The 14,665-nt window shown below is 36.6% G+C and overlaps 1 protein-coding gene across 1 annotated transcript; it reads right to left on the bottom strand.

Moving 5' to 3' along the window:
* Positions 1-417: 417 nt before the first annotated feature.
* Positions 418-14,540, bottom strand: LOC114534715. Its single transcript, XM_028556181.1, has 15 exons — positions 14,479-14,540; positions 14,317-14,404; positions 13,827-13,954; positions 13,202-13,269; positions 12,647-12,818; positions 12,209-12,293; positions 11,674-11,733; positions 11,312-11,429; positions 9,502-10,647; positions 7,884-8,995; positions 4,590-7,227; positions 3,367-4,219; positions 2,944-2,990; positions 2,321-2,612; positions 418-1,739 (listed from the first exon to the last, which is right to left on the bottom strand). The coding sequence occupies exons 3-15, from the start codon at positions 13,947-13,949 to the stop codon at positions 1,485-1,487; spliced, it is 6,969 nt and encodes a 2,322-aa protein (XP_028411982.1). The 5' UTR covers positions 13,950-13,954; positions 14,317-14,404; positions 14,479-14,540; the 3' UTR covers positions 418-1,484.
* Between the last annotated feature and the right edge of the window lie 125 nt (positions 14,541-14,665).

Genomic DNA, 14,665 nt, shown 5'->3' with positions numbered 1-14,665 from the left:
GAAGGTAGCAGTCACTGGACAATAGACAAATATTAAATGAGGTTTAGAATAACGCTGCCATTTCTGGCCCATCTTTGCATCAAAACATTCACAACTTCGAGGGGATGAAAAAATTCTTTATTATAAGCTTTGCACATAACATCATAGCAGGCATCTCGTGGACAAGTTTAACCCAGAAAAAATATATTTGGTTGAATATCCTGAAATGGACAGGGACCTGTTTTTCAAAGCTGGGTTATATCGCTAACCCTGGGTTAAATTGTAATCCACTGTTTTAGTTTATGTGCTTATGCATGATCGTTTCAAAGCTTTGGAAAATATTACTTTTTTGGAATCAAGAAAATAATCACAGAAAAATATTCAACTTTTATGGACAAGCGATGAAAAAAGTGATATAAAAATTTGCGTTAACCCTGGGTTAAGTTAACCGTCTTTTAAACAACTGGCCCCAGAAGTGTTCAGTATTCAGTATATTTACGACGTAATTTACCTCAATATCAAAGTCGACTTGGTTTACTTGCATTTATTTTAATCTTCTTGATATTAGAAAGCTGTTTTACTATTCAATTAATAAATTTTCTTTCCCAAAGATCTACACTTAATGGAAGTGAGCTCTAAGGTAGCGTTCAATAAACAGTTATTGAACTAGTTTAAAAACGTTAAAATATAATCAAAGTCACGCGAGGCTTTTGTTTTTCACCCAAGCTGCTCGAGGGTTTAAATTCTTCTATAGTATAATGCTTTGATTAAGAATATAGCGAATGATCGAAGTTAACGGCAATTCATACTCCTGATTTTTCCAGCTACGCGGTCAGTTGATTAGTTTGTAACCATGCACCTCTAAGATTTTAGCCTTAGCATTCATTCCAATCCAATTCGTTCTATTGCAATTTTAATTGTACTGGAAATTCACGCTTTCGGCTCATCCAATTTTGGTGTAGTAGCGAATTTCGGCTTAAGTACTGACCGAAATGAATGCTGGCGTGTAAAAATTTGAAGCCTTTCACACCACGCCAGCATTCATTTCGGTCAGTACTTAAGGAAATTCGCTATTACGCATGTACTCAATCTCTAAGAAACTTGGAGATTTTCACAGTGTTTACCAGGGTCTTCTCACTTTTTCTCGGCGTGCTACGAAGAAGACCCTGGGGAGTGGGAACGAGGTTGGAATTCGCCATACATGATTACCTATACTAATTGTATAAGTGTATAATTGTATAAATTTACCATTTTTAACTGTACCTTGTGTGCCGTGTGTGGTAACTATAGCTTTAATTTTTTTATTTTAAGTATAATTTGTCTTTTCTATGGGTATAAATAGTACTATAATCATATAAGCATTCGTAACAATTAAGTTAAAAGTGTAATTTACGTCTTGATTAGACATGTTCTACCTATCATAGCTCTATCTATGTAAGAACTCGCCAAAAAACCCATTTGAAAATATTTCAAAATAGTGCGCTTTAGTAGATTAAGTCTTGCCTCTAAGCAATTATATTTACATTTTTGGCAATTAATCTCCCTCCTCTCTTACCAACTTCATAATACACCTTTGTATTCTCGATGATATCCTGAAAACGTCCATTTTGGATATCATTCTGGGTAAACTTCATTCGATCTTGGGATCCTGAGTGGTTATTGCTAACAATATATCCATAACCATCCGACACGCTCTCTACAATTCCTAAACTACCCCACGTTTGCTCTTTATCTGGGGTTGGCCTTCGAGGAGAATTAGCCTATAAAAAATCCACAAGAGCAATGTTTTGAAGTTTAATAATGCATATTATATAGCACCACGTGATTGCGGGTGAAAACCAACTGGCCACATTAACTTAAGATTAATTATAATTATAGGTGGTGAAGGGCTGCAATATGCAGTTTATCACTGCTTATATTGTGCCCTAATTGGAACTCAAGTTGCGTAACGAGGAAGTTGCGTAACGAGGAAGCTGCCTTTAACAGTGCTGTAATATTTTTGGTAATCTATACTGAATAATACAATGATTTTGAAAATTAATGGAAAATTCGCTTCGTGTTTGTGGGCCCCTTCATTCTTCCAAAAATCTTTTTGAGTACGAAATTAGAAAAAATTATTCGAGGAAAACTCTCAAATAGGCGAGAGAAGTAGAAAAAAAACGCGTGCCATTGAATACGCACCGAATGAATTTTTTGCCCTGTATTTTCTTTTTGAGAATTCGACCGGTAACGAATTTCCTGGACAACTGGATCGAAGCTTGAAGTAATGGTTCAGGAATCATATTTACGCTTCAGTATCGACTTAAAAATCCTAGGAAGCCATTTCAAGCAAAATATTTACCTCATTTTCTATCCAAACTTGAGTAGCCTTTAAGCCTCTTTTCGTCCTAATGAACGAGAATTCGACACGCTGCCCAATGTTTGGTAAAGATCCTCCTGCAGCTAATCGCTCACGATGAAAGAATATGTCCTGTGAAAACGATTTTTTATCAGCTTTAATAAAGCCGAAGGTTTTCTCTTTGGAATGTCCAACAACCACTCCCTTCTCCCTGCAGGTATGCGCCTCTGAGCGTGGTTTATTTACTCTGGGCTTTATGTGACGCCGAACGATCGATGGCGAAGAATTTTCCTCACTGAGTCAAAAAACAAAAAGAAAATAGCCACAATATTTTAAGTTGTGTAGTAAGTAATTAGATATAACTATCTATTATATGAACATGCATGAGGGTTATAAAATTATAGAGTTTTACGGCACCGAGTAAAATCGTTTTTAAACGTAAAAACACGATACTTTTATGTGTAAAAATGTTATTTTCACAAGCCAATCGAAAACCACGTAGAATATATGTTCGTGTGTTTTTCGGCGTTTCTATAGGACCCTATCACTTAGAAAACCATTATGATCACGTTAAATCAGATATATATCCTATATCTTCGCACCACTCAAAAATTAATTATACTCACATTTTCGCCCTGCGAAATTTTGCAATTTTTGGATGAACATTTTCTTCCTATAAAAATTGTGAAAATAAAAACATCAGAAAACTAGCAGAAGCTAATCTTCACTCGTATTCCCAAAATTTTAAGAAACCATCCCATTTAATGTAAAGCGAAACAGGCTTGCTTCCCATGCATTATTTTTAATCTCGCTCATTCCCTTCCTCAGTCCCTCGCATAGATAGAGTGCATATAATTATTATTGTGTTAGATGTTCTGAAAATGCCCATCGTGGGTGTGTCACAAACGTGCAAATTTATTCTACCAAACCCTAGATCCGACACTGTGCATGGCTTGATAAAAAAGACACTTTTTGCCTTCCAAGATGAATATGTAAAAATTAGGTGGCCCTTTTAGTTTTCCTTTATGTCGATGGCAATTATAACATACCGCAATGACGTTTATATCACTGGCACGTGTCTTTTCTGCTGATACCTCCTCTACTCTGAATTCTAGAACCATGTGCTTCTCGATGCTTCCTTTTAGGGCAATAACGGGTTGAACAAGTTGCAACGCGTGAAAAAATAGTTTATCGTCGACATCAGGGCGTTCTAGATATCCGAATCCTTTCTCTGAATTAGTGGAGACAACAACCCCTTGCAATCGCTCACCATTACGGCTGTTCCACGTTTTTCCTATTTGCCCGGAATAGGAAGACTTGAATGAATTTGTCCTTGGGATCTCTTCGCTCCCATTTTCTTCTTTATCTGATGAAGATTCATAACCATTGATGTTAGGGAATGTTTTCACTCCCTCCAAAGGTTCACTCCCTCCTTCTTCAAGTCTCACCCACCAGGCACTGAGACCAAGTCTGTCAAATCCCAAACAAAACGAGACTGTGTCTCCTGACTTTGGTAATCCTGTTTGCACACTCTGAGGTATGAAACGCACTTCGAAATGTTTTTTGAAAGTAATTGTACCAATCCACAATTTCTGAACGTCGGTGACGGTACCTTTCCATCTTGTAACTCCTCTTCCTCCCTTTAGGCTTAGATAACCTTCGATCACTTCACGGCGTTGCTGTTTAGTTCTGAGATTCCCATCATTCTCTTTCACGAGGTCATCATGATGTAAAAGGCTATCTATTGAGTTTATGTGATGCCCATCTTTTGGGTCCAACCATTCTTGAGGAATGATCACATTATCTTTCTTATATTTTTTTTCTTGCTGAATTTTCTCCACTTTTTCTCTCTTTTCCCGATCATTGGGATCTTGCAACGCGATCAACATGTTCACCACATAACTAAATATTGTGAGGAGATATATTTATATGCTATTTACCAGCTGTGAGGTCCAGATAGAAAAATATCTTCCCGAGGTGTCAAAAACGACGTTTTTGAGACGGAGGGGGAAATATTTTTCTATACGGAACAACCAAAACGTTAAAATTTTTTTTTACAAAAAGCGGCGTTCGGTCGTATTATCAGGGTTAGGGTTAGGGTTAGGATTGCTGATTTTTAAAAAAATAATTAATAATATTATTGATATCATTCAAATCACATTATCCTTATGCAATTAATGAGTGAAATTTCACGTTGCTACACAAACTATACTATACAATATACTTAAAAAGAAAAATCTTCTTGAAAAATTACGGTTTTTCTAATACTTACTTGTAAAACTCTGCATTAGGAGACGATTTCTTTTTTCTTGAGATATGTAACCAATCCTTTACTTTCTTTTTGACATCTTCCAAGCGAGGGATAATTTTCTTATTACGGGAGTATCTGAGCCAAAACATCATTAACGGTTCAGGGTATTTTAGGCCCTTAGCACACTCTTCGATCTCCTTAATTCTTTCCTCGATCTGGTCTTCAGTTAAGTTTCCGTCGTCAATTTCAAATCCATTATTCAATTTTTGAATATTTAATAAGACTTTATGCAGCCATATAGAGTTTTCGTCACGAAAATCATGAAAAACAGACTTTACTTCTCGGATTTTACCACAAAGTACCCGAAGATTCGACAGTTGTTCACCAATGCACTTACGAAATTGCATTTTCCATTCGTCTTTGTGTTCATAGTCATCGCTAACACTTTCATAAAGAAATGCGTGAGCCTTTGGAATGAGAGATATAAGATATCTCTCCTGTTTCGTAATTATTCTGTCGCCTCTTGATCTTATATCATTCAATCTATCCAGTAAATAGTCAATAAAATTGTTGTCTCTTTTACTGTTATCTTGTAAGCACGCTTTGTGCTTTGTCGCAGCTTGCATGACGGTAATTCGTACCATAGCATCGGACATGTACCCGTGGCTATCGTTTGGCCGTTTTCGTCGAACAAATTTAAAGCTCTCACTACTTTCTTCGGCAAATGAAACGATGCTATCCATATCAACTTTACTCGTTTTCTTGAGAGCCTTAACGTGGCGTAAAATAATGTCGCCGTGGATGTGTCGCAAAAGAGGATCATCTGGTTGGTCCTTTATTGCCTCTTCAATTCTAGGTTTTGCTTCTTCAAAGTCTTTCGCAACGATCATGTAATATTTTGCTAAATGTGCAAGAATGTGCGCACGAAAAGATGATGGCTTTTGAAAAATATCTTTGAGTTCAGTCAAAGTGTCACGAGCAATATCACGATCACCATCTTTCATTGCACGTATCAACGAAGAGAATTTTTCACTCTCGTACTCGCTGGTAACAAAAAGGCGTCTTGTGAGACGATCGATAGCTTTAGTTGCAATATTAACACTTAACACCTGTTTCGCTAAATCAACGGCAACATCCTTAATGAACTGCCAATATGTTTGCTTGTTAGCTGACCCAAAAGATTTTGCTGAAGCTAGCTGAGCGAGAATTTCCTCGGCAACTTCATGAAATGATATTCGACGTGAGTCTGTGTTGTCTACAGGTGGACTTAGGAGTTCACGGACATAATCATCTTGAAATTCATCTTCCAAATTGACGGTTTTCTTTTCTTCAAGAAATGCAGATAGAGCACTTGCAGGAAGAGTGGATTCCGTGTAAATATGAATAAGTGATAAGTATGACAAGACTGCTCTTTGTTTTTCATCGGCAATATTAAGTCTGAATTTAACAAATTGGTTCAGGCCGAAAAAGTCTTTTCCAAAGACCGTTAACCCGAAATGGGCAAACGTCAGTGCTGTCTTTTCACTTTTAGCTTTGTTCTTTAGCTTCTCTATTTTTTCGAAAACATTTTTTTCTTTTCTGATATCCACAAGATGGTTTGTTAAATTAGTCATTTCCCGCTCAGTTAGGTCTCTTCTTAGCTCAATTACTTTCAATGGGCAAGTTCGGAGAGTAGATAAATCTGCAACATTTTTAATTCGAGTATTGTTCGCATATCTTTTAGCTTCAGCTGGTACAATTAACAGGAGGATAACATTAACATTTCGGCATTCGCCTAACTTTCTTGAAAAATCTAAGAAGTCCTGTGGATGGGAAATTTCTTCGTCAACAAATAACAGGAGGGGAAGTTTGGTTGCATTGTTAATTTCTCTAATGTAACTCAATAAGTCCTCGCCAATTTCTAGGAGTTGTGCACACGGATATTCCTTGTGATGTTTAAACAGAAACTGTAAGCACAGAGTACTTGATCCGGCTCCGCGGTCGACTTTAAGACACAAAATAGCAACATGCGACCTCCTGTCATTAAAATCATTGCAGACAAGCTTAAATTCCTTGTCCAATTCTTCCATCTTTTCACGTTCAATCCCAAATTCGTTTTGCAGGCCGAGATCTGTTATTTCCAAACCTGAATAGAATTTCTTTCGCTCTTTATCCAGAATTCGTTTATCAAGCTCCTTTCTCTTTCTAATGTACATCACTTTTAGATAATTGTTATGTCTCAGAGTTTTCGGGAGGATATCTGGCCACGTTTGATACTTTCCTCTCACTTTTTTTCGGTGCGGAACTTGATAATCATCTTCTGGCTGATATGGACTTGGTAGGTTTGCCGAGAGATGCCTTGAAAGAACGTATGGTTGGGCAATGTAAACACGATCAGTTGAAAATATTCGCCAATAACTGTTTTGTAGTGGCTCGACCAAAACTTCGTTGATATCCAATCGCACAGTTTCATTGGAGCATACAAATGTTACAGCTGTACGATAACCAGTGATGCTAATTATATCCTCCAAAATCGTCCGCAGCGAGTCGATAAGCGGCTTGTGTCCATCATCCCACAAAACAATGATGTTGAGATAGTTTGGTCTAACAAAGCGTGCTAGTTCTGGCATCAGCAGTGTCGAAAGTGAGTTTCTGTGAGTAATATTCCAATTTCCGTGACCTATAAATACATTTAAATGGAGGTTAAGTGCTTGAGCAATTTTAAGCAGGGCCTTTTTTAAGGTGTCATTTTGAGAGACAGTGGTACCACTGGGGGGGGGGCAAATACACCCCCTGTTTTCTTTCATACAAAAACAATATTCGCTGGATACAAAGACAATATTGCCTGGATACATGCTTCTATGTTTTAAACAGCAGGGTTGACGACTCTCAATAGGATTCCTCAAAAATGGCCCTGTTTTATAATAGACATTTATTTTAATGACAACATGAAAGAAGACTGCAAATAAGATTTGTGAATGACTAAAGACCGTTTACGCGCGTGGAATAAACACGAAAAATTTTTTACTCTACTTAAATGCTATGTTTTTATGTACTTATTAAACTTATGCATTAAAAAATCCTACTGTTTTGGCGCAATACCACATAAACCGAAAGCGTGTCCCGATGTATCAAAATGAGGAATTATTTTCGACGTAAAAGTTGAAAGTTGTTTGATTTAGCTATACTTCGGTGAAGTTTAAAGGAAAAAAAACTGTCGTAAATAAATAACAAAAACTTAAATCTCGTTTTTACATCTTCAATTTTTCATTGTCTGGATTTCATAGTATCTCTGCACGATCACTATTTTAACAAAACCTTAAATCATGGGCTTACCCTCTTTGGAGAGAGTTTTCTCTACTTCATCATATCCTCTTACAGCGAGCCAGCAAATAGCGTGCTCGGGATTCAAACCAAGTTTGGTGTCTCGAGGAGTTTTAATAAAGCGTTTACGTTGAATTTGAAGGACGTCATAAAGTTCCTTAAATCGCTGATACAAATGACCTTCTTGTTTCAGATGCTGGTCGAAGTCGATAACGAGGGTCCACTGAGGTAAAACCAGGCCATGGAGATCTCGTTCTGTTGTCGGTAAGTTGAATGGAGAAGTGATAAGAATATATGAATTACCCGACTGTTCAAAGTTCTCCACATCATTAAGAAACTTATCTACATCAAACGTGGTTGTAGCATCCTTGCCAAATTTAAATCGATTCATTAGACCTTCTATGCTTAACTCGACCAAGTTATTCTTCGTATCAAAAACATGCGTTTCAACTGTCTTTGTCAAATGGATGGGATACTGGGATGGAAATATTTTCAGTTCAATCATGTAAAGCTGCTTTAAAGATTGTTTCAATTCGTCCTCTGTTATCGAATTCCTGGTAATTTTTGGATTCTGTTTGAGAAATCCATTTAAATTGTCTTCAAATCTCTCCTCAATGTTGTGCCGATTTTCCACCACAATACAAAATCTTTGGTTTTGAGAATTTAGCTCTGGCTTCAAAGGAATAACTCTAGACAGACAATCTCGTAATTTATCTTTCACAAACTTTGGCCATTTGTTGCCAATTTCGCCAGGCGGGCCTTGAAGAAGAAGAAACGAATCGGTGCAATCTTTATTAGGCTGTTCGTTCTTTACAACTGATACCAATTGTTGAGGAACGATAACTTTGTGGAATATTAAACGAAATTGACTTTTGAGAACTGGTGGATAAAATTTACTGAGCGCAGTAACTGCTTTTTGGACCAGTTCTTTCCTTTTTTGAAGAGATATGACTATACCGACAACGTGTCCAAGTTTCAAATTGCCTTCCTGCACCCCAAACAAAATAGTCCCACCAGAAGCGTTAAGAAAACCACATGTGTATTCCGTCAAATACTTATCCACAATCGTTTTAACTGGATCACATCCAAAAATCATCTTAAATTCCCAGTTTTGATTTTCGTACCTGCATGAATGAAAAACATACGTATCAAAAAAATAATAGTCTAAACACACAATCAAATGTGCACACTTAGTAGATTGATTAACACGTGGAAATGAACTTCGGTAAAAACAGTTGTTTTTTGCCTAAACGCAGCGGAGTGAGCATTTTCATCGCGAAATTTCTACATGATTATAAACTTCGTCTTCGTTCTTGTAAAAAAAATTCCGTCACAACGACTAATTTCAAACTGTATTTTCCTTCGGCATTTTCTTAGGAAATTTATTGTAATTTTGTTGCCTTTTGCCTTCTGAAACTGATGCATAATATAAATTAAAAACGTTCAGAGAGATACGACTGTAAAATTATAGTTAAAGGTGACCTAGAACACAATGACATTTTTACACATGTCAACCCTTCTAATATATAATGTCGATGGTACAAGTATTATAGTATAATCCGTGCCCATTTCAAAAGCATCATTACACATTACCTTACACATTTCCATTACATATAGCAATCCAATTTACCTTATTTGTTCTAGAACCTTGTAATTCTTTCTTAAACCGGTTTCCCCTATAGATTCTTTGAACTTTATTTCAATATCCAAATCTTCTTCTGAAATTTCTTTCGGTTTTGGACGGCTGCCAAGTGAATATAATGAACTGAAGAATTCTTTGTAATTCGTTATCCGTTTATTTTGCGCCCCTTTTCGTATATAAGCGTGTACATTCTTTTCTGCCCTGAAATAAAGAGGTTCCGTTTCCCCTTGAGGAACATGAATCCAAACAATATAATGTTGGTCTATCTCACTTTTCCCAGAAGTCGAAAGAGGCAAAACACAAACAAAACACTTCTTTCCATTCACACAATTGCAAGCTTCTTCCAAAGTAAAACAGATATCTGCTCCTTCTTTGGATTCTGGTAGAATACTCGTCATGGCGTTTGACAAATCCTCGCGCCTTTTCGCAATTTCTCCAGCATCCGACTTTATTCCAGTGACCACACCATTTGTGTCGACGCCAACGAGAATGTCACCATCATAACTATTTTTCAATGCAACAACGTAATTCAAAATTTCATCATCGGAAGCTGCAGATTGAAGGAAAATTCTTTGTGCTGTCTTACCAATGCGATCACCTTTTTTCAAATTCAAAAATCGAGAAGAAGAATCACCGTTCTCTGAGATCCACCAAGGTTGTGAAAGTTGTCTAGTGTATTTTGGCCTTATCCTTTCAACGTAAACAAAGCCATGATGCTTGTCTGAATCAACCACAAGTTTAAATCGTATCATTTCACAATGTGGATCTTTTGTGTCATTGCTTTCGCTTTCCAAGCGTTCGACTCGTCCCATCACTGCTACTTGTACTTCTTTACGTACATCTTCCAATAGTTTTTCGATATTGCTTATTTTCAAATTCACACTTTTTTCGTTGCTACAAATAACGATTTTCATTTTATAAGAAATGCTGGAAGCTCCTTGAGGATCGTCTCTTATTATCAGTGTTGCATTATTTCCAAATGATTCCTTTCTTTCACAAATACCTTTCACTGACACGACGCTTCCAAATTCAGGAGTTGGAGATTTGCCATCGTTTGATATATCTTCCAGAATCAGTAGACCTCTAATTGAATCCAGGTTCGGAAGTTTACCAAATGTACCAGAAATATCATTTCTGTTAAATTATATTCAGGAAATGTTAGTTAATATCATAATCGTGTAAACTAACTTTTACCTTACCCAACACCAAATAACGTGCATAAAATAAGCCAAACGCCCCTCACGACAACAGTTAGGCCTACGGGGGAGTAGTAGCATTAGTGATCCCTAAGTCAAGGATCCTCTTTAATTATTGTTGCTTCCAAAGCTGAAATGCTATCGCTCTTCGAGCGTTAAATTTTTAGAACGGGTGAAAAAATTGCAATCCGGACGATAGCGCTATCTAGCCTTCGTACAACTGGCCCCAGATAACTTAGTTCTTTCGAAAAAGGAAACACTCTTCTTGTGAAGAAGCTTCTCATGGCACAAAGGCGAATTCGCTGCACGAAATTTCTATTAAATTACCAAATCCTGGACTCACAAGAAAACAAGCCGAGGTAAATTGAGGAAGATGAACAGCTTTTGGAGAAAGGGATTCTCGAAGGGGCACAGCTGCACAAGAATTGCTTGGCATTAAGGTGCACCTTTTTTGAACTGCGTTTTGAACAGGTAATGAACACAGTTCAGACTTCGAAAACAAAAAAACGCGCTCAGCTTTCCGTGGTCTTAAGTCAGGGACCAAAACCAATTGAGAACAATAGAAAATGAGTATATAAGCGTAGTGTGTTTCTAGTATTAACCTGGAAGCTTGAAGCAATTCATGTTCGGATTCTTTATCGACGTCTTCCTCAATATCTTCAACCTTTATACTCCCCAATGTTAACGAGGAATGTTTGCTTGCAATATCTTCATGGGTTACTACAAAACAAGACAAGACAAGGCTTTTTATTTACCCCATGATGACAAAATTGATAATAAAAAAGTGACAACAGATCAAAAGAAAAGGGTGGAATATTATCATACATTCACCGTTTCATCATAACTTTAAAGGCTTTATATGATTGTTATAAGTATTACGATTTTATTACTCTTTGCATTTCAATAATGATATTATAAATATAAGTTTGAAAAGAGGTGAATTAAAATTTTACATTTTGCTAACCTGCAATATTGTCATGTTTTTTCTTTTGTTGATTCAGCTTCTTCTTCGTTTTCTTTTTTCCTGTTTAAATTAACGTATATTTTTCACATTAGTCCATGGCACAAGCCAAGGTTCGTGATTCGTGACAACTATAGTTGGTTTCCGAATGGTACGTTGTGATGATATGAGCCTATAAAGTTCTTGATTTATAATTCAGCGCGCGCTCTGCATAAATTTAAATGGCCAACCACGTCGAATATTTGCCTAAAATTTTTAGAACTTTAAAAAGCTACGTACATCATTAAATTAAACAATATTGCCCTAGTTAGCTTTTTGATCAAAAGAGGTTGAAAGTACATATGAGTATGCACATACGTCTTTCATAGAGTACAGGGCAGGGTATTGGCGGTCCTTGGGAGTGGTAAGAACACTCTGCAAGGTGAGATGCGTAGGCAGAATTTCTAGCATAAAAGAGCAGCTTTACACATTTTCGAAATTAAAACGGTTAAAATAAACTAGTGATATATGAACGAAAAAAAATTGAGACTTTATTTACCTTTACCTCCATGTAAACGAACATGCAAATCTACAGTAGTCCCATGGTATATCTTTTGTTCGAACAAAGTTTTGTCTTTGTCAAGCTAAGCAATAAAAATCCGCGATGTCAATAAAAAGATTAACTGCTACTGCATAGAAAATACAATGTTCTATTGTATTCTAAAATCAGCCGCTGCCTCTAAAATTTCTCTGTGCTGATCGCGAATTAAAATAAAATCTTAAAATTGTTGAAATGGTATGCATCTTTTATTTGCCTTCTTTATTTTTTCCAGTCTTGTAAAAGACAGAGGGGGAGTTGTACCTCACTATACCCTGCGACTTACTGACGCGTGAGTATTTACGAAAGTTGTGACAACATCACTGAATTCACGCAAAAATCAAGATGATTGTAATACTTTGAGGTTTATGGTTTATTGTTTGTTCACGCTTTTATTACCTCTTTTGATCCAAAAGTAATGTTATAGTCTTCTGCTTTTTCACCAAGTTCTTGTGTTAAAACCCGCTGTAAATTATCGGCACAAGTGAACAGGTCGATATTGATGGTAATCACTTGAAGGTTGTTTATTCTGACAAAAATCTGACTTTTTACACTGGCTCTCCAACTACTTCTAACGAAATAAAGACAATACATCATACATTAAAGGGTGTATTAATTTTGCGGTGTTGGTAATGTTATCGTTTGTTCTATACTTGCCGATTAAAATCGTGACCGATTAAAATCATACGACAAAAATCGCATCGTGGGCTTTAGCTATAATATGCTAAATTTCTGTCTTGGCTGGAAACGTGTAACATCGTCATGAAACGCATCTTGCGACACTTCGCAGACAAACCTTTCAATTTATTAACTTAACTATTTGTTTTGTGCGCCATTTTCACGTTAAGTCAAAACTTTATTCCCAAAATAATGAATAACAATATACCCAATGCCTAATAACTTCCGCCACTAAATCAATATTTCCATTGCGTATAAATATAACGTGTCGCGTACCTGTTGCGAATATCAGGCGCTGATTTGGGAACATCGTTGATATTTGGACCATCTCTGAGAATAGCTGTCTGTAATTTTATGGAGAAAAGTATGACAATTCAATTATTCATCAATAACCAGAATTCGTGACAACACTCATTCACCTATGACGCTACGTAGGCAAGCACGTGGTGACTGGGGGTGCATGTGTGAGGGGATAAGACACTCCGGCCTAATATAGCACCCGCAAGCTCATGGTATGTTCACTCTATCAATCAATCCACAATTTTCACGAGTCGTACGTTTAATACCGAGTTTGGACTAATTTTTTATCACATGCTTTAAAATTTCATAAACACTATTCGAGTGACACTCCATGGAGTACTGGGGTGATCTTGGCAGTTGGCACCAAGCTGACACCAAAAGTCTGGAGACTGCATGAGTTGAGAAGAGAGTAGAGATATCAAATTTAAACTTAACTATTGCTAGGATAAGACAGTACTCGAAAACGTACTTGCGGTTTATAATGAATTAATCGTGTAATAAATCAGTGCAGGTAAATAAAATGTTCGCTAAAAAATTGTGTCTGCAGCCGCCAAAATTTTCTGCTCCGAGCCAGTGGTGTTTATTTGCTATATCATCTCACCTCATGGCTCTTCCCAGTAATATTTATAGGGTTCGGACAGTATTTTTTGTTTGAGGAAGCACATTTTGAAGATTCTTTTCTCATCTGGGGTTTTGAACTGGCACGGTTAAGAATCTTCTTCATAGATCCTAAAGATATTCAATTTGAATTTTGCTATGTATAAAAAATATGAATAAGTGCAAATGAATTAGCCATGTAGTATTGACCTATACTCGGGAAAAAGAGCCGCGGGTAACTGTTCAAGCAACATGAAAACGAGGCTAGAAATTTAAAGGAAAACGAATAGTCTCGTTTTCGAACCAGGATCGTTTTCACTTTTAGGCTTATATATCAACACTCGAGGAAATTGAGAGAATAAACTACTAAACTTTCTACACTACTAAAAACCTAGCAAGGCTAAAAAAATTAATAGTGATGTGTTTAGTTTTTTTTCGCCTCCAAAAATTACAAGCTTTAATCAAGATATATTCTATAGATTTCAAATTCTTACCATCTATCGTTAGGGGTAAAGGTTGATCCACGCTGGATTTCAGATAAATCAGCTTCTCCCGAATTGTCAACTTTTTATTTTCTAGCTCCTTAAAAAAGCTATTTATGATTTATGATGTCTTGAAATACGAAAACCACCACGAAAGCACAATTATTTACTCACTTTTATCAACAAGGAATTACAATTATTTTCATTCGCCTGTTCAAGGCTCAATAAAAGTTCCCGGAGTTCCCAGTATCTCTCAATGAGTCTCGACATTTCACATATCTAAAATGAATAATACATCGTCTTAATGTTTCCTTTACAAAAACTAGAAACAACTGGCAGCCAGGGGCGTAACTAGAACGAT

Source organism: Dendronephthya gigantea, unplaced genomic scaffold (genome assembly GCF_004324835.1).
Source record: "Dendronephthya gigantea isolate DGI-Jeju-01 unplaced genomic scaffold, DenGig_1.0 000105F, whole genome shotgun sequence".
Lineage (NCBI taxonomy): Eukaryota > Metazoa > Cnidaria > Anthozoa > Malacalcyonacea > Nephtheidae > Dendronephthya > Dendronephthya gigantea.
The sequence above is the reverse complement of the archived record's forward strand: the minus strand, read 5'-3'. Positions and strand labels throughout refer to the sequence as shown.

What these genes read in the sequence shown, in the direction of transcription:
- LOC114534715 (XM_028556181.1), bottom strand. Translation starts at nt 13,949, where the DNA reads ATGAAGAAGATTCTTAACCGTGCCAGTTCAAAACCCCAGATGAGAAAA. An exon ending in TTACTTTTGGATCAAAAGAG is followed by an intron (nt 12,294 to 12,646) that starts GTAATAAAAGCG and finishes TTTATTGCTTAG; the next exon opens with CTTGACAAAGACAAAACTTT. An exon ending in AAGGTTCTAGAACAAATAAG is followed by an intron (nt 8,996 to 9,501) that starts GTAAATTGGATT and finishes TCATTCATGCAG; the next exon opens with GTACGAAAATCAAAACTGGG.